Here is an 18,094-nt window from a genome sequence, read left to right on the forward strand (position 1 = left end):
TTCATCCATTCAAATGGCTCATTATGAGGCTCTTTATGGTCGGTAGTGTAGATTTTCAATTTGTTGGGATGAAATAAGCGAAAGAAAGATTTTAGACCCAACTGCAGTACCATGGATTGAGGAGGCGTACGAAAAGGTGAAAATGATACGCTAAAGGATTCAAACAGCCGCTAAAAGAGTTATGCAGATAATCGAAGGAAGGATTTGGAGTTTGCAGTTAGAGATTAAATTTTCCTCAAGATCATTCCTCTGAAAGCGAGGTTGATAGTAGGAAGAGAAAAGAAGTTGCAACCAAAATTTATAGGACTCTATAAGATTCTCCAACGTGTGAGAAACGTGGCCTATAAGTTAGAACTATCACCGAATTTGTTTCGAATCTATAATGTTTTTCATGTATTTATACTCAAGAAGTATCATCCAGATCCCTCTTATGTACTGCAATTAGAAAATATTGAGATTGACGAGACACTAACTTATGAGAAGAAATTAGTGAAACTTTTGGATCGCATGGTGAAAGAACTGAGAAATAAGCAAATCTCTTTAGTAAAAGTTCTATGGAGAAATCACGGAATAGAAGAAGCAACTTGGGAGGTAGAAGAAGAGATTTGAGAGAAATATCCAAATCTATTCCGAATCAAGATATGAATTTCGTGGACGAAATTCTTTTAAGGGGGAGAGGATGTGAGGACTCATATTTTTACTCTTAATTTGGCCTATTTTAAAATTATTTACATTCGTGCTATTTAATTTTATTATTTAAGCATGATTTTTACTTAAATTATACTTTTATCGTTTACGCGTCAAAATTTTTCAAAAGTCGCATTGGCGCGACTAATCGAAGAGTTGGAAAATTAATTTTAGACTAGTAAGAATGAATATTTGTAGTATTAGAAGAACTACCTTGGAGGATTAATATTTAAGTGTAGTAAACAAGAAGGAAATTGGTAGTGCATGACACTATTACACAACTATTCAAAATTGACTTTCTCACCAAACAAAAGACTAGTTTTTCTTCTTACCTTTACACCACAAATCAAAAACTCATCTTCCCTCATTCTTTCTCTCTCTTTGGCCGAATTTAGAGCTCAAGAAGAAGGGAGAAAATCTTCAACTTTTTGCCTTAATCTTGCTCAAAGATCCACACCCAATCCTCAAGACCTTTGGATATTGTTCTAACTAGAGGAAAGTTACTATCTTGTGGAGGTTTTTGGTGGATTGTGGTGAAAAAAAACTTGTCTCCAACTAGGGTTCAAGAAACTTGAAGAGGTAACAAGTTCATCTCTTTTGATCTTTAATTTTTACAAGAATTAGTAATGGTTAGTGGTTGTTTTGCAAGGATTTGAAAACCTTAACCAAAAACCTAAGTTAAAGGATTTGAGAAAACCCTTGTTTCTTGCCTTATATCTTAGGTAGTGGCTTTGAGGTGAACTTCTAGGTAGAGAATTTGAGAATTCTTGCTTGTTGGTTGCTAATCTTGTGAGTTATGGCTTGATATTTGGCTTGGTAGTGGAGAGAAAACTTTAAGAAATCAAGGGGAGGGGCTGACCAAAATTTTGCTGTCTCGTTCCCTTGCTTTAATTTCGAATTTTGTTGCTCAAATGGCTGCAAAAATGCTTGTTATATGTTGTATTGTGTGTGAAAAAATTATCTTTCAAAAATTGTTTCCATTGGTTGGTTAATATTTCTTCAAGTGCTCAAGAGGGGTTCGACAGGAATTCCGACGAGGAACTTTAAAGGAATTTCTTGCTCACTTGCTTTTGAAATTGGCGAGTGTCAAGTGCATGACTTGTTGCATAATATTTGAACTACTTATTGTTGAATATGTGAATTGGACTTGTCGAGACAAGTGTGTACTTTATTTGCTGGCATTTTTTTTTCCAATGGTAAAGAGTACCACAATAATCCCTTTTGTTGGGGGCAGATGATGAACAAAACTTTGTATTTCGGGTTGACTGCAATGGATGACGCTCCAAATTCGAGCTTTTTAAAACTGATGCCTCCTAGTTCTTCCAGGCTCCTCCAATCCCAAATCCCTGCTACATTTTCTTTTCTTTTTTTTTTCTCTTTGGGGTTGTTATTTGCATTCAAGATTTTCCGCCTTGCTGCTCTTTTTTTAATTTAATGTTGAAAATGCCTTTGTAGTGTAGATTCCTATTGGATTATTAGGAATGGTATATGGACCTTTTTTGCTCCTAGTTGCAATTGGAGATTCATCTCATAAGAAGGGTGAGTTGCACATCAAGTCGAGCAATCAATCATAGTATGTCATTTCCAAGTTTTTATCATCGGGAATGTTCAGGTCGATAGTTTAGGTATATTATACTCGTTTCGTATCATTTTAGTAGTTTTAGTTTTTATTTTTCACACAGTTTAAAAAATAGTAGTTAATTTTGTTGAAAAAATAAATATAGGTGCTATTTTTAAAAAAATATTCTTATATTAAATAGAATACAACTTTATATTAACTATTTATGAAAATTTGTATTAATTGTTTATGGGAACTTGAATTGATGGTCAAGGAATTAATGGTCAAGGAACAATTTATATTTATACTAAAAATAGTAACAATCTACATTGAATAAGGATATTTTAGAGAAATTAAAAGATAATTATATTTTTCAATTAAAAAGTAGATTATAATTTGGGATAGTTGAAAAAGGAAAATAGAACTGTTAAAGTGGGAAGAATATTTTAGAGAAATTAAAAGATAATTTTATTCTTTAATTAAAAAGTGAATTATAATTTGGGACAAATAAAAAACAAAAAATAGGATTATTAAAGTGAGAGGAGGGAATGTTTCTACTACTTTTTTGGGAGCAAATTTACAGCTCTTTATCACGCACCCATTCCCCAATTCGTTTCCTACTAGAAAGAGTCAAGCATGATATTCACTGCCAAAAAAGGTTCGACCAGGCTTTGGCCCAATTACCAAAATGTCAAGAAATAATTATGCGAGGCATAAATTTGCATCCGGGAATTATTGATTTTTCCTTTTTCTTTTCAATTTGGTAAAATCTGATGATTGTGCTCTCTATTAGTACTAGCTGGCGTCTTCTTCAAATCAATTACACCACTCTTTTATGACTTTTTTTAAAAAAAAAATGAGTTGGGAGGGCTATGAGCCAGATGGTGGCCAAGCGAAGGCTGTATTTAAGGTGAAAACCAATCTAGAACCACCATGTATGCTTGTTCCTCGTCAAATAAAATACTAACAATAACAATTACTGTAACATCAAAATTAATCCGTATGGATTAAGTAATTTTGGGCCATTTTTTAAAAATTTTGCTGTAATGGTGGTGTATATGAAAATTTGTTTTTATAGTTGTTTGTTGGCATTTTTTTAAATTTTAAAGATTAAAAAAAATCATCCAACACGACCCACAACCACCAACTACCGCCATATCCTCTCCCCTTCCCGGACCCTTTTCTACTTTTGCAAGGGAAGGGGAGGGTTTTGTAGATGTAGAAGAAAGGAAGGCCAGGAAGGATGAGGGAGGAAGAAGAAAGAGAGGGGTGGGGAGGGGGTAATGACAGTGGTTGGTGATAATGGTGATATGTGGTAGAGGATAATGGTAGGAATTATTTTATTTTTAATTTTTTTTAGTTGTATTTGAGAATGTATATATGGATTAGGTGTTTTTAGAATTATTTTTGGAGTGTAAATCCAAACTAAATGGAATAGACACGCAACCAAGTTTAATCATTGAGAGGCTACCATCTCATGGTGGCAAACGAAATGAGCAGCTCGATTAAAATTGTTCACAAGTGCTTTTAGAATTATTTGCAAGTGTGTGTAGAATTATTTTTGAAGTGTGTTACTGTAACATTGTAGTTCAAAAACAAGTTTGTAAAATACAGTCCAAACCAAATGGAACATACACACTGTGAATTTTAAGGTTGTGTTTGGATTGCATTTTCCGTCATTTTTCATGGAAAAATTACTGTAGCGATTTGATATATGTGAGGGAAAATGTGATAGGGAAATGTGAATATGGAAAACGACAATATTTTCCGATGGAAACAAGCAATCCAAACAAGGCCTTATCTAAGAGCCTACCATCTCAAGTTGGCAGACGAATCGAGTAGCTCGATAAAAACTCAAGTCAATCTTGAGCCAATCAAGTCGATTATCGAGTTGAACTTGAACATCTAAGTGCTCCACTCAAAAGCTCAAGGTATATTCTTAGAATAAAGTAATTTTTAACTATCTAAAAATCTATATTTTTGGGACAAATTACATCTTTTATCACTTGGGCTCGAGAAATTTGAGTTCGAATTCGATTTTAATTTATTTCTCAAGGAAGGAGGAAGCTATCGAATTTGAACTCGATCTCAAACATCTCTTATATCTTGCACGAATTTAACTTCAACTTCAAAATTGAAAGCTTGTTGAACTTTGACTTCAAGCTTGAACTCGAATAAATTCGGACAAGGGGCACACCTGCAACCGTTTGTGGCGATTTGTGCATTTTCCAATAGCGCGTAACATTTTTTGCATGTCCCGTAACTTTCTTTAGATACGAAGCAACTTTAGAATAAATTTTTGTGGATCTCACACATGACGTGAAAATTGAGTTACATGCTGTAATCTGAACCGCACAAAATTCTGAGGCCACATCGTGGCCGTGCAACCGTTCCTGTCCCATTTATCATTCGTGCTCCACCAGCTCGTTGCTACCCTACTATCATCATCATCGAGCCTAAAGAGTCGTGTACGTGAAGTCAGGGGGATGATTTTGCTCCACCAGCTCGTTGAAGGATACAGTAGTATATGTTCAATTCAAATCCTAAACAGCTAAATGTGTAAGTTGTATTGGGTCATATCCATCAGATAAACAGCGCATCAGTAGCCCAACCAATTGCTGTAATTGGGTCCCGTGAATAAATGATTGAAGGCCACACTGCACGTGTTGCGGTTCAAATCTTTAAGGTGACGGACTAAGGAGTACGTAGTCATCTATCTATCTGTCTGCTCATCTTCCTCCAACAAGGAAAGATAAAAATGGAGCAAATATTAGTATCCTTGCAGTTGTGGCAGTGACTTTTCATCAATCAAATATCATCAACTTGTATCAGAAATTCTTGTTATTATTTTTGAGAACCCCACCCCACATGAGAGCACCAGATGTTGGAGGTTGTCTCCACTTATATATTCTTTCATGTCCTCTGTCTTCTTCTTTTTTACCAGCAGTAATTTGGACAGAATTGGAGCATTCGTTTTGCAGGTGGCATAATTTGCCTCCTGCAAAAATGCTATTCATGAAATTTTTCGTCTTCTCAGTATTGAGCCTGGCCTTTTCTTTTTCATGGTCAAATTTTCGACCCCAGATCTGGCAGAACTAAAATTATTAGAGCATCATGACATGATGTGACCTGGTTATAAACGGACCCAAAAAAAAAAAAAAAACCCAACATCATGGATCAATACCCATTTCTAGTACTCTATTTTTCGTAAATTCCAAGTTGTGGTCGTCGTCATATCTATCATATCATCCATGCCCGCATGCAATATGCATTAAAAAAATATCAGACCTCTTGCTGCTGTATGGTTCTGTGATTGTTCCATCAGTCATTTTCTTTTCCTTTCCTTTCACGGCATATTTAAAATATCTGCCCACCATTATTAATAATACTAGGGAAAATTTGGGAGGTTTCTGTCAATTTCACTCGGCTCCCCTCAAATTTAAAAAATTACACTTATTTCCTTTGACATAGTAAAATACCTATAACGCCCTCCACTTGGTAGATAATTTTAAATTTAAGGTAATAAATTTACAAAACCTAAAAAAATTCTATTTTTCTGTCTCTTGTCTATTTTCGCTTCTCTCTTTTCTAATTAATATGACCTCTTTTTATTACCTTCAATTTTGTGGATATTAACAAATTAAAATTTACAAAAGCAACCGAGAGCGGATTATGTGTCAAATTAGAAGGAAATGAAAAGGCTCGTAGTGATAGATAAATGAATAATGAAATTGATGATTGAAATAGGAAAAAGAACTAAAGATGCGAAAATTGTCACATTTTGTTTGTTATGGGAAATTTTTTTTTATAAAATGTCAATAATTATATATGGATTTCTTTCATTGGATTAGATTTTTTATTACGATTTTATTATGGAGGTGGAATTTATTCTCTACTTTTGAGATATTACTATTTTTAAAACCATAGGAGGGTTGTAATGATGATTTTAGATTAGATTAGCTTGTATTGAAAAGGTATTTCAGTATTGATATTTAATTTTTGGTACAATTGATTGTCAATTGGGTTTGTGTGCATGTTTTTCTTTCTTTTTTTTCATGTGGCAAGTATTGATATTTTATATATAATTTAAGATTTTTTTAACGTCTACTTGATTTTAGAATTTATATTTGGATGGTTGTTAAGAATTAAACTTGTTAATTTATATAAAGTGTGGAAGAAAATGATTGAGCATACTATATTTTTCTTTCTTAATTTGTACAAAAGGGTAATTTAGGATTTTTGTGAGAAAATCTATCTTGTTGGACTTACATTGTTATTAAACATTAAAAGTAGGGGAGGAATATGTAATTTTTGAAACCTGAGAGGAGCTCTTTGTAATTGTTAAAAACCTCAGGAGAGCTTTGTGAAATTATCCCATAACACTAACATCTTTACTGAGAAGTTTGATTAGCTACTCTATACTGGGAATTAACACCTTTTTGCACACTCATTCTCACCTTTATCATATATTTTATCCTTATCTTATCCATCTTAAACTAAAACAAACACTTCTGTAGCTGTTGGAGGGGAGAGAAGGGTGTCATCTACCTTTGTGATTAATAAATGCTCCTATTATTAGCGTTTGTGTTTGCAGCTGAAATCCAACGAAATCTAACGTGATAGTGTATACACTGTCAGTGTATATAAGATTTACTCATACATGGATTAATCTTTCCTGCACTGACAGTATATACTATAAATGACAACTATGCAAAATTTGAATTTGAAATTCAACTTTTGCACACATATCACAAATTAAACGCTGATAGTGTATACACTGTCAGTTTATATAAGATTTGCTCTGCATATATACACACATGAAAGTAGCTATTTTAATTAGAGTTGTTTCTCACTCCTACGTCACACACCTAATTGAAGAGAATTAACGGGTAACGAGTCACTTGGATTTTACCCATATTAAATCCTAATTGGATTATATTATATGTTTATAAATTATCTCTAATTTTAAAATAATTTTAAAAAATAACTAATCTTATTTTAAATATATTGTTTTAAAAAATAACTAATCTTATCTTAATGATTCTACCTTCTATCAAATTATTACATATAGAACTATAATAAAACTTTTTTTCAAATCATAATTATTGAAATCTTACATATTCCAAATTACTTTCTTTCACCACCATACTGTTGATTAGCATTCAAATTGTTCATCATTTCTTCCATTTATTTTGAATTAACTTAATGTAAAAAAAGAATTAACTGTTACACCGACAGATTTACCAATATTGTTGGAAGCTGAATATTTAATAACAAAGAGAAATAAATTACAGATATGAACCACTGTATCTACTACAATAACTCAATTTTAAATAGTTAAGGTTGAAATTTCCTAAAAGTTAAAAGAGGTTTCTCGATTCATATCACCATTAGATTAAAGTCACTTGGTTGACTAGTATATTGGAGATTATAAATTGCCGTATGGTACCAGTAAAGACAAATGGAAGAAGTTAGCAAACGAGAGTAAAATACTCCTCTACTAGTGCTTCCTTAATTAGCCGCAACTAGCAACTCAGCATTTTAAAATTTTCAGCCTTATTCGTCTACTTGGATAAGAGGATTTCCAACCTCCACAGTCAGTGCTGTGTATTATATTGAAGTTTGACTGTGTCTTTTCCTTAGACTTTTCCTGTTGGAATGTTTTCACTGCATCACTCCACCCCACGAGGGTTTGTTTGGACAGTGAATTGTTTGCTAAAATTTATTTACTCGCATTATCAACAACTGAGCTCGATCAACTAAAAACAAACAAACAAAACATGAAAAACAGAAAAAGTACCTTAGAAGCCTCTTGGGCTGTTGGTATAAATGTCTCGGTGAGGATTGCCACTTAATTGTGGCTTCCTCCGATGGAAAAATTCCGTCTAACTCCCTCTCGCCTTAGATTAGGCCAAAGTAAGTTATATAAATATTATCGTTGCGATAAAAAAAAAAAAAAGAAGTTGTATTATTAGATCCTAATGCAACAAATAACTGGTTGGCAAACTCGAGCAGCTTTGAGGACTTGCTACAATTGCCTTAAATTATTGTCTCTTGATAGCTCGAATCAAGATCATGTTTTTTGTTTAGCCAAATACTAGCTAGTAGCGTATTCTTCTTTTACATGCAAAAAATTCCTTGATACACCACGCTATTCTACATATGCAAGCTTTGATTGATATACACATAACTTGCATAAACTTCTGCGTTGCTTGTCAAGATGTTATCTGACCAATTCCATTGTGGCACTGCATTCTTTCGTCACGATACAGCATCATGCAGTGATTAAGTTTCTTACCGCATATTTAGTAGACCAGCACTAAAATCTTGTTCTTATAGACAAGATTAGTGGTGATCTGACACGCAACACTAAACAACATATGTATACAAGCCAAACATGAGCATCAAACCAGGGGAAATTTGACAAAAAGAAAGAAAGAAAGAAGTCGTGGGAACTTTAATCTTCAGCAAATGTACTTATTTCCCTGTAACTATACCGTAGTTATGGGAACCCTTAAAAGGATCTATATATAGTTTATATTAGGACATAACAGAATCTACGTATAAGTACAGCCTCAGAAAACTTTTTAACAAGATAGCGATCATATTTATGGAGGAGAAACAGTAGTACGTAGGAAAGACGAGCGGTCCTGAGCATGTTTCGGCAAGGATTTTGGACAGGGAGTCCATAGTCTAGAGGCCATCGTAATAGCCACCAACTGTGATACGAGCTCTGGTGATGGGAACGCCTCTTACTGCTGAAATTGCTTCATTCAACTTGGTTGCATGGTGAACCACTCGCTTCAACCTCTAAATGTCAAAACACAAAATAACAATAATGGCTTCTCGGATCAGGATTTGATCATTTATGAAAGAAATGGCTCGATCTGATCTGACACATGAACAATTTACTACTACTTGTTTTTCTATCCTTCATTACCCCCATTGATTTCGACAATATTTTTAACAACTGTGTGATCATTCTTCAATACCTGATCGAAACCATCAAATCTTGTACCAGTATATTTTCAATCAGGTAATCACTACAAATCAAGAATTGGGATGATCCGGGGAGAGCTGTTAATATAGTTGAAAAGATGGATACTTCACTTCAGGACAGAAAAGAGATGTTAATGAATCCAAGAGTTATGGAAAACTTTGCGTACCTTGTCTTCAGTGTAAATGTGGAATTGAAGCTTCTGATTCTGTTGTTGCTGCTGCTGCTGCTTATTCTTTCGGACACCTCCGAATACAAGGATGCAAACTGTGGCAACACCAAAAGAACAAATAGCACCTATTCCAGTTAAGCTCCACTTCAGTATATTCAGCCCACCATGATTCTCTTCCCACTTAACCTCTTTTTGATTGTCAGCGTCATCCATCTTGATCATCTTTCCTTCTGGATCAATTTTCTGTCTTGGCGAGGAAATCTTGGTTGTTTCCAGAGCCTCACCAGCAGCTTTATAAGCGTCTGCTTTCTCCTCAAACTGAAAAGCACCCGCGTCAATTTGAGGCTTGATCCCCCTAGCGGTGTGGCTGCTGCTGCTGTTGTTGTTGGACTTGGGCGAGTCCAGTTTCATGTCGGCAAATAATTCAGTTTCCTTCATTTTCTTGAAGAAAACCTGCGAGACTAGATCCTGATCAGCTTCCCCTGTTATTATCTTGGGACTTCTGATGGATGTGTCAAATGGGGCCTTAATCACTTGTTTCAGCCCTTGATCGTCAACTTCGGGGATCTGATTCTTAAGTGCTGGCTCCAGCTGAATTGGGATTGGCACGAGCTGATTAGGCACTCTGGCTGCCGTCTCTGCAGTAGTTTCGACAAATTTTGATGATTTTGGAGATGGGCATATGAAGTAATTCTTGAAAACATTCTCAGAGGCAGTGGTTGCATATTTTCTTGAGAAAATTTTCTTCCCATCATCATCATGGATTTCAAGAAATCCATCATCAGGGAGGACTTCCCACTCTTCAAGACCCTCCATTTTTAGTTTTCTTAGTTCTAGCAAAAGATCGCACTAGCTAGGGAGAAAAAAAAAGTAGGGAATGATGAAAAATTTGGGTTGGATGGTGGGGATGAATTATTAGGTTCTTCAACGAAGGTGGCTTTCATGGAGTGTAGCGAAGGAATACTATTCAGACCAGGCCACCACCACGGCCTCCTCTCTACCTCTATTATGATGTCTTCTTGCTCTTGGAGTGAAGACTGGAAACCAGCATTGAGAGTTAATATGATGTAATTAGGAGCTTATCCTTCTAAAAGCTGACAAAGGGATCATGGTCCCAACGGGTCCTACCTTAAAGAAACCCCCTTTCCTTTGATTAGGCTACTGGATATTTTTATCAATTTCCTGATTTCTTTGTTCCTATAGGCTATTTAGCTTTAGTGCCATTCGCCAATTAGTTTGGTAGTGTCATTAACACTTTGTCTGCTGATTTCATATTCTAATAATTTTCTCTTCATCTCATCCATAAAAGTAGTAGAAGCTTCAAGATGGAGACTTGTTCTTCCACGAGAGATTCCCATTTAATTTCGCTCCCATTTTTCTGCAATAAAAAAATGAGAAAAAAGTGGCGATTGCTTGGGAGAGTTTGCTTGGGATGATGCTGACTCTGGGAGGTCACCTATAGGGAAAAAAAAAATATAGACAAAGAAAGGGAAAGGGTTGATGAATCATGAAAGTGAAAGTGAAACTTCATACGTGTACAACTGTCCATGAGGAGGTACCATTATTGGATTTTAGCTATCTATCTATCTGTCTCAATGTGCAGTATCCTGCATTGATTTTCCAAGCCATATAATGTTCAACTAACGCACAGCCCCACAAGGAGTTGCATTTTTGTCAAAATTTTAACACAAGGGGTTACAAATTTTTCTCAAAATTTGAAGTGCAATGGTTACCATATGGGCCAATAAATTATTATGTCTACTCAGTTTAGTACCTTGATCAGGAGCTTGAGTATGTGCTTTTTCTTATTCTGCTAATTTTCGCTAGTGTTTCCTGTTTGCTTCTTGGTTTTGTTGTGTTAATACGCGACTTGCATCTCCAGATTTGTCTCTTTCTTTTTCAAAGAAAAGCATAGGAGGAGGAGATGTTTCTGAGAATATTGCGGGCTGTCACAGAACACGGAAGATTCAATGTCGTCATTTTCCTGCAGCAGCATGCTATTAACAGGCCGTCCGTGAGGGCTTCAGGTAAAATTCCTACGTACCTGGTGTGACTATGTAAGAGAAGGTGAAAGGTTGTCAATGGTGAAGCGTGGAGCCACGACCAAGCGCCTACTAAACGATGCAAAGGAAAAGGACAACCACAGCCTCCAACTGCTGCCTATGTTAAAGCAAGACTGAAAGGGAAATGCTGAGGACATGGCTCATTAAAGCTCAAGCACATTGTCCAGTAAAAGTTTCCTCCGTAGCCAACAAATGACAATCAACAGTCTCATCGATTTATAGTGCTATCCTGTCGTATTAGCATATAGAGAATTGCAGACTAATGTGCCATCAACAATGGGAATGGAACTCATCTTCCAAAGTCTGAAAAATGGATACAAAAGTGTTTCTTTACCATTGTCATGTTTCACGACTCTACCATATTAAAATGTTTCTTTCAACATAATTTACATAGCTATTTCTGATTTACAAGGCCATCCATCCACTCCCACCTTGCTCACAACTTTTCTGATTTACAAGGCCATCCATCCACTCCCACCTTGCTCACAACTTTGGGATGGTGGTTAGATGAAAACAAAAGACAAAGTAACTCTTACCTATAAAACCTTTTGGTGTCACTCTATAGAGTTTATGAATATTTTCACAGTAAAAGTGAGATCAAATTTACCTCAAGATCACAATTTAGATAGCGAAGTTTCACCCAAGGAGACGGAAGCGAAAGACGAAGCGAACACTCTTGCATTGCTTGCACCCAGGTGGAAATTCCTGTGATTACACAATCTAATCTTGGTCCAAACTCTCTTGAAATCAGTCATCCCTAAGATTTCGCTTGTCCCTCCAAAAATTTCCAAATTCAAATGGGGGCGGAAAGATACCCAGAGATTTCTTGAATGAAAAAGAAATTTTGGGCACACGTACACCATCACTCGTAAAGAAAGGAATAACACAGAGAAAAATAAGTAGGGCTCTCTTGTCAACGTTTCCTTTGCAGATGACCCACATCGCGATACCACCATGGACTTTCCACCACTTCCTGAATTGCCAGACTGATCCACAGCAATGTATTGAACTGGTTCATGTCCTAGCATTTTTACAAAACCAGGTGATGAGCAAAAACAATTGCAACAGACACAGCAATCCAAATTCCATCCTCAGATGCATGAGGAAAGGACTAATTGCTCATAACAGCAGGCCTTAATGTCAATTAATAGCGTTATAAGGAACTGGAACAGGCAAAATAAGCTATCTATGCACTTTTCACCACCAAATGATTCATAAAAGGAAAATGGACAGATCAGTGACAGACCGACTTTGTACGGAAAAGGCATACCAGTGGTTTTCTTGTAAAATTTGATAAGGGAGTCTAGATCTTTAGAACCACGAAAACGGGTCCTGGACTTTTGGCTCACAATTATTATAGCTGGTAAGCTATGTATGCCATATCTTGAAAACAAGCTGTAAAGAAATCCACAACAGCAAGTGAGCAAACAGGAAAAACTTAAAATGACAGGTTATTTTAAAAAGAAAATACTTAAACATAAGCTTGGAAAATAAACAGATATCGCCACAAGATTACACCATCTAACTTCATGCAAAATTTAAGCTCTCACAGTAATAGTCTATATTTAGGCATGTACAGTACAGTTCAACTATAATTTTCCCTTTTTTTTTTCTCATTTTTGCTTTTAAAAGCAATATACAAGTAGCAAAATGTTAATTGGAATGGCAGTAATTGCTTAGGCTAGTTTTTACTTGTCAAAATCATACTCCGTTGCAGCTATTGGAAAATCAAGCTGATCTTCTGTAACTTAAGTGTAATACCTAGGAGTATATCATGAAGGCAAAGTAACTTCAAATTTACCTTGGCACGGTTGAAGATTGTTCAACGGCTAAATGATCAATTTCAGGATACAAGGAACCCAAGACTTCAAAGGCTGAAAGGGCATCCTGTGAAAATGGACACCAGGAGGCATAGAAAAGCACAGCAGTATATGTGTTCCCTGATTTGGAACTTAGGGCTCTCTCGCGGGAGTCTCCATTCATCTTAAATGCACCAACATCGTAATGTTATAATTATAGTACAAGTTTTGACTTATCAAAGAACAAGGGTCAAAGTAATAAATTTTCGGTAAGACATTATAGGTATTACAGGACCAGTATAGTCAGTGCAGTATAAGGAAAATTTTCAACTGTTACTCCAGCTGAGACCATAACTAACATATAATAGTACGTAATGAATCCCTGAAAATTTGGTATCACTGATATTTGTATTTTCCCCTAGATATACTGAATTAGGATAAGGAAAATTTCCACAGATAAAGTCTGTGGTCTTGAAATTGAATGCGGAAGAGTTGGTATCAGAACAAACCAATAACCAATCAGATTCTTAAGGTCAACTATACTTTCTTTTACTGGAGCTTGATCTAACAGATTTGGACGCAGACTATTTGTCAACACTTTTAAGTAACTGCATCTATGTCATAAGACAAATGCATAGTCGTGGACTCATCCTATATTTATGGAATGATGAAATGCCCCAAAAGGGGCAAAAAAATATGCAGAGCTGATTTTGCGAGAGTAACCGAAAATGCATATTATGCGACAAACCATAATACTAAAATGACAATCAAACAAGACCCTGCATGCTTCACAACAACAAGGACAAATTCCCAAAGACTATAGAACGAAAAAGATGGAGTCCGGCGAAAATAAGAAAAACTAGCTTAAGAAAGGCAGGTTAAGGCCCCATGAGAGTTGTTTCATCATAAGCAAGTTCCCTTTTTCGCTCTCTGTATAATATTGTTTCTTCAACTTAAATTTAGTATATTTACTTTTCATGCCAAGTATACCCTGAACCACAACTATCCTTCAGGAATGTTGACTTCACTTGTAGCAGAAAATCACCAATATGCAGTTAGATTTCTGATATCACAATTCTGAAAGCCCTGCTTCAGATTAGCCCACTGATCTGCACATCCGCCAGAAGTATTACAGCTCCTAAAAGAAGTGAACAAGAATCCAATTTTGCTTTTGTAAACTGCTCGTCACATGCTTAGAAAACCTGAGACCTAGGCTCGTGTTAACATATTAGCCCCAAAGTAATTGTAACCTCAGTCAACAGATCATTTGAAAAACTATACATGAACAATGTCACAGAGAAAAAATGAAAATAAGTCCACATTTTTCTTTCAGACAAACAGACTTATTTTACAGTTAGAAACTAGAATTCTCTTGATAACTGCAATTGCAAACAGACTATAGATCCAGATTTTCTTTCTACAAGGGAAATTCCAAAATTTAAATAATTGCTTTATGTGGAAATAGTTAGATTCGTCTTTGCATGTCCAATTCTGGCAAGGGCAACACCTAAACCAAGTTGAGGATAAAAAATTTTCCATGGTCCAACTCCCACCTTTGACTTTGTAAACCCTGAACTAGCTAAATCAATTTCTATGTTGTATACCACATATCCAAGAAATTTCTCTTAAATGCCCCAAATAAATTAAATTTGTGCAGATGATTCAAAATAAAGAAGAAAGAAAATCCATTACCAAAGGAGGAAAGGATAGTCTATGAAAGATGCTATTCTGACAACCATAACCAATGGGTGACAGGTTTGCACAAAAGCACAACTTTGAGGAGCTTTATCCACAACTTTTTATCAGAAACAGTTACCAAGTAGGTATTCATCAAGTAGACTAAAATCAAAAGGAATCATGCACCAGATAAAAATTATTGTCAACATTAACTTATCATTAGAAAATTCTTCATTCTAGACAACTTTTAAACATCTATAGATCTGGTTTCATTCAGAAGACAAATTCTGATTTTGGAGTCTTATACTTTAGTTTTTCTCCAGTATCATACAATATCCCTCATTTTCTAATTTTGCATCTTTAATTAATCTTCTACCATTTGGAGACATCATCATCCAGTAAAGAGTAAACATCTTCTACTATTTGGAGACAACGGTAGTGATAACATTGGTTCCTTTTTAGGGTAAATTTATACCTCTTTGTTGTTTCCTTGTATTTCTTTCTTTTTGGCATTGCAATTTATGTTCATTGTCTTGGTTTCACCACTGGGAACAATGTCAATTAATTCACCTTATGATCAATATGCAACCTTCACATCTTGATTGTTAAAGCCAAACTCATATATAGAATAGGATCATGTGTCCAAAATACAAGAAACTTAATAAGCCAGTACAGATACACGCAGCCTCAGGGCTGGGCACCGGAGAAAATAGCCAACCAGCACACGCAGATATGAAGTTGTTTGGAGAAATCCTCAAGCTTAAAGAACCACAGGAGTTTGAAAAAACACTGGGTTTTTTTGGTCATACTCATTTCTAGATATAGCAGTGATCTTAAACATATCCCTTACGTCTAGTTAGCTATTCCACATCTAGTTCATACATGGTGAGAAATGTTGTCTAGGGCTTTGGAAATGAGAAACCAACCAAAAGAAATAGATAAGAAGATTCCTCTTAAAGGTACCTTTCAGCAAAGTGCCTCTTTAAACATAAGGGGTATATAAAGTTACAAGACCTCATCATATTAAGCTGTTATCCAATGAGAACTTTGACCCAAGCCTATGCAGCAACAAATGCTAAAATGACATATCTAAACAAGTGCTTTTTGTTTAAACAATTTTGTTCTCTTTCATATGAAGGGATGGGAGTGTTCAATATATGAGCAAAATAGATTCTTTGACAACACAACCATTTATAGAGGCTTAGTTCAATGTGTCTTAAATGTTAAGCCCGGTACAAAAGATCTGGGCAGACTGTCCTGAACAAAGTTCCTTCAGATCCAAATTCAGGTGCTCGTTCAACTAACTATTGAGATGCAGCTTTGGATGTTTAACTCATTTTCTTCCTTATGGACTGAAAGTATATCCGCGCAATGTGAATAGAAGAAAGGAAAAAAAAAATCCTAAATTAAGTCTTAGTCTGTTTGTAAAGAATACTTTCACTCAGATCATATTCAACAAGAAAAGTTTGACAGCTTCAGGCTTCAGGCCAAAGTATACAAGCTAAACTTGCAAAATTTGCATCAAACATCAAAAATCCATTCTTTCCCTTCCACTTTAATCAAAGTTTTCTGCAGCAGTTAACATGGAAAATTTTCTAAGTTCGACCTTTATGGGACAATAACATAACGCAGCATAAGCAAAAGGCAACAAGTCAATTAGAATATTTCATTGGGGACAAGAAACATCATTTGATGACCATCTAAATAAACTATTCGTACAAACATTAGAGCGAACAAGGGCTCTACCTAAAGAGAATCGCCCATGGAAAGTCGAAAAATAAGGTAGATACCAACCTCCTCAAAAGCCAAAAAAAGGTTCATCCCTTGCTTTAGAATTTGAATGCTACAACTTTGAACATTTCGATTGTAAACAACAACATATTCAAATACACACCCACACACACTCGTTTTAAGGTTCACCAAACAGTCAACATATTTATTCCCAAATTCCTTTCCCAAGCACCACAACCAGTAGAACAGAACTAAAGACTGATTTTCATTCAGATAAATGCAAGATTTACCCCCCCAAAAAAAAAGAGCTAACGAAACATAACTAAAAGTAAGAAAAACGAAAAAGGAATGCACTTGAAAAGACAGGAAAAAGTCAGGAAAACATTACCAATGTAAGTGTAAAGCACTCAAATGCCCAAAAAAAAAGACCCAAAAAAATGAAAATAGAATTTAAAAAGGCTGAAATTCAAAAAACCCTGTTAGACAAATTTCAATGGAGGATAAGGAAACGGACAAAAGAACAAAAAATTACCTCAACGGGGAAGTTGGGACGGTAATAGGAAAGATGGCACTGAGAAAGCAGATGAGTAAGAAAAGGAGGGTTGGATTGGGGTGAAGGAGAACGGCACATAGCTGGCGACGAAGATGATGAGGCGACAGCGCATGAACGACAAACTCCATCGCAAATGCATATCCAAAGGAGCATCGCAAGTCTCAGAAACACGACCATTTTCAGCAAAAAGTTTCCGACTTTTTTCGATTTTCTCTTTTGGGTTTGGGGGAGAAGGGAGAGGGGAGTGTGCTGGCCTCGAAAATTTAGTCCCAATTCTCAACGTCGAAGAAGAAGAAGAAGACAAGGACAAAAGGGTGCATAAAGCAAGAAAGAGTAGCAAAGTGTAGCAGCTTTCTCCCATTCCCTCCCTCCCTCCCACGGTAGCCAAAGTTTGAAGCAATTTTCCCTTTTTTGCGTCCAAATCGCCTTTTTTTTTTTTTGCCTTTTTATTTCTCCCAATTTCAAATTTTTTAGCTGTAGTATTAGTGAATAAAGTTCGATTTTATCACACTATTTTACTAACTCAAAAATTGATGATATAATAAAATTTAGACCACATGATTTATAACACTGAATCTATGCAAGTTTTTACCTGAGTAAATAGATAACTAGCAACTGTTTAGATAGAGTATTATTTAAAATATTATTTAAAATAATTATTATAATATTTTTTATAATATAATATATGTAAAATAAAAATGTGATTAAAAATATAAAAGATAGATTAAAAAATGTATTTAAAATGAAGGCGAAATAATATATTTTAAAAAATGAAGTATCCAAATAGTATTTATTCTGAGCTGATTTTCTTACAAAAAAGAAAAAATGAGAAAGAAAAGTCTGCCAAGTGGGATGGA

At 35.3% G+C, this 18,094-nt stretch overlaps 2 protein-coding genes and 1 non-coding gene across 4 annotated transcripts; 1 reads left to right on the top strand and 2 right to left on the bottom strand.

The window, feature by feature from the left end:
* Window positions 1–1,915: 1,915 nt before the first annotated feature.
* Window positions 1,916–2,000, top strand: LOC113776607. Its single transcript, XR_003469093.1, has one exon. It is a non-coding gene; the product is annotated as a small nucleolar RNA SNORD36 (small nucleolar RNA).
* A 6,675-nt stretch (window positions 2,001–8,675) lies between these two features.
* LOC113773335 lies at window positions 8,676–10,477 on the bottom strand. The gene is made up of 2 exons (XM_027317955.1): window positions 9,412–10,477; window positions 8,676–9,055 (listed from the first exon to the last, which is right to left on the bottom strand). Exons 1-2 carry the CDS (start codon window positions 10,228–10,230, stop codon window positions 8,939–8,941), a joined length of 936 nt encoding a protein of 311 aa, XP_027173756.1. The 5' UTR covers window positions 10,231–10,477; the 3' UTR covers window positions 8,676–8,938.
* Window positions 10,478–11,788: 1,311 nt separating this feature from the next.
* On the bottom strand, window positions 11,789–17,589 carry LOC113776258 (5'-adenylylsulfate reductase-like 5). Of its 2 annotated transcripts, XR_003468992.1 has the most exons (5): window positions 17,217–17,589; window positions 13,279–13,460; window positions 12,748–12,872; window positions 11,956–12,498; window positions 11,789–11,908 (listed from the first exon to the last, which is right to left on the bottom strand). XR_003468992.1 is itself a non-coding variant. In XM_027321375.1 (4 exons), exons 1-4 carry the CDS (start codon window positions 17,412–17,414, stop codon window positions 12,092–12,094), a joined length of 912 nt encoding a protein of 303 aa, XP_027177176.1. In that variant the 5' UTR covers window positions 17,415–17,589; the 3' UTR covers window positions 11,789–12,091. The 2 variants fall into 2 exon arrangements, 1 of the variants encoding a protein (XP_027177176.1); XM_027321375.1 differs by having other exon boundaries at window positions 11,789–12,498.
* Between the last annotated feature and the right edge of the window lie 505 nt (window positions 17,590–18,094).

Source organism: Coffea eugenioides, chromosome 6, assembly GCF_003713205.1.
Source record: "Coffea eugenioides isolate CCC68of chromosome 6, Ceug_1.0, whole genome shotgun sequence".
In the NCBI taxonomy this organism is placed as follows: domain Eukaryota; kingdom Viridiplantae; phylum Streptophyta; class Magnoliopsida; order Gentianales; family Rubiaceae; genus Coffea; species Coffea eugenioides.

Excerpts from the sequence above, each read along its gene's own strand:
- LOC113773335 (XM_027317955.1), bottom strand. The coding sequence starts at position 10,230 with ATGGAGGGTCTTGAAGAGTGGGAAGTCCTCCCTGATGATGGATTTCTT. Across the intron at positions 9,056-9,411 it reads ACATTTACACTGAAGACAAG|AGGTTGAAGCGAGTGGTTCA; the intron begins GTACGCAAAGTT and ends TTTGACATTTAG.
- LOC113776258 (XM_027321375.1), bottom strand. The coding sequence starts at position 17,414 with ATGGTCGTGTTTCTGAGACTTGCGATGCTCCTTTGGATATGCATTTGC. Across the intron at positions 12,873-13,278 it reads CAATCTTCAACCGTGCCAAG|CTTGTTTTCAAGATATGGCA; the intron begins GTAAATTTGAAG and ends ATTTCTTTACAG. Across the intron at positions 12,499-12,747 it reads ATTTTACAAGAAAACCACTG|GACATGAACCAGTTCAATAC; the intron begins GTATGCCTTTTC and ends TAAAAATGCTAG.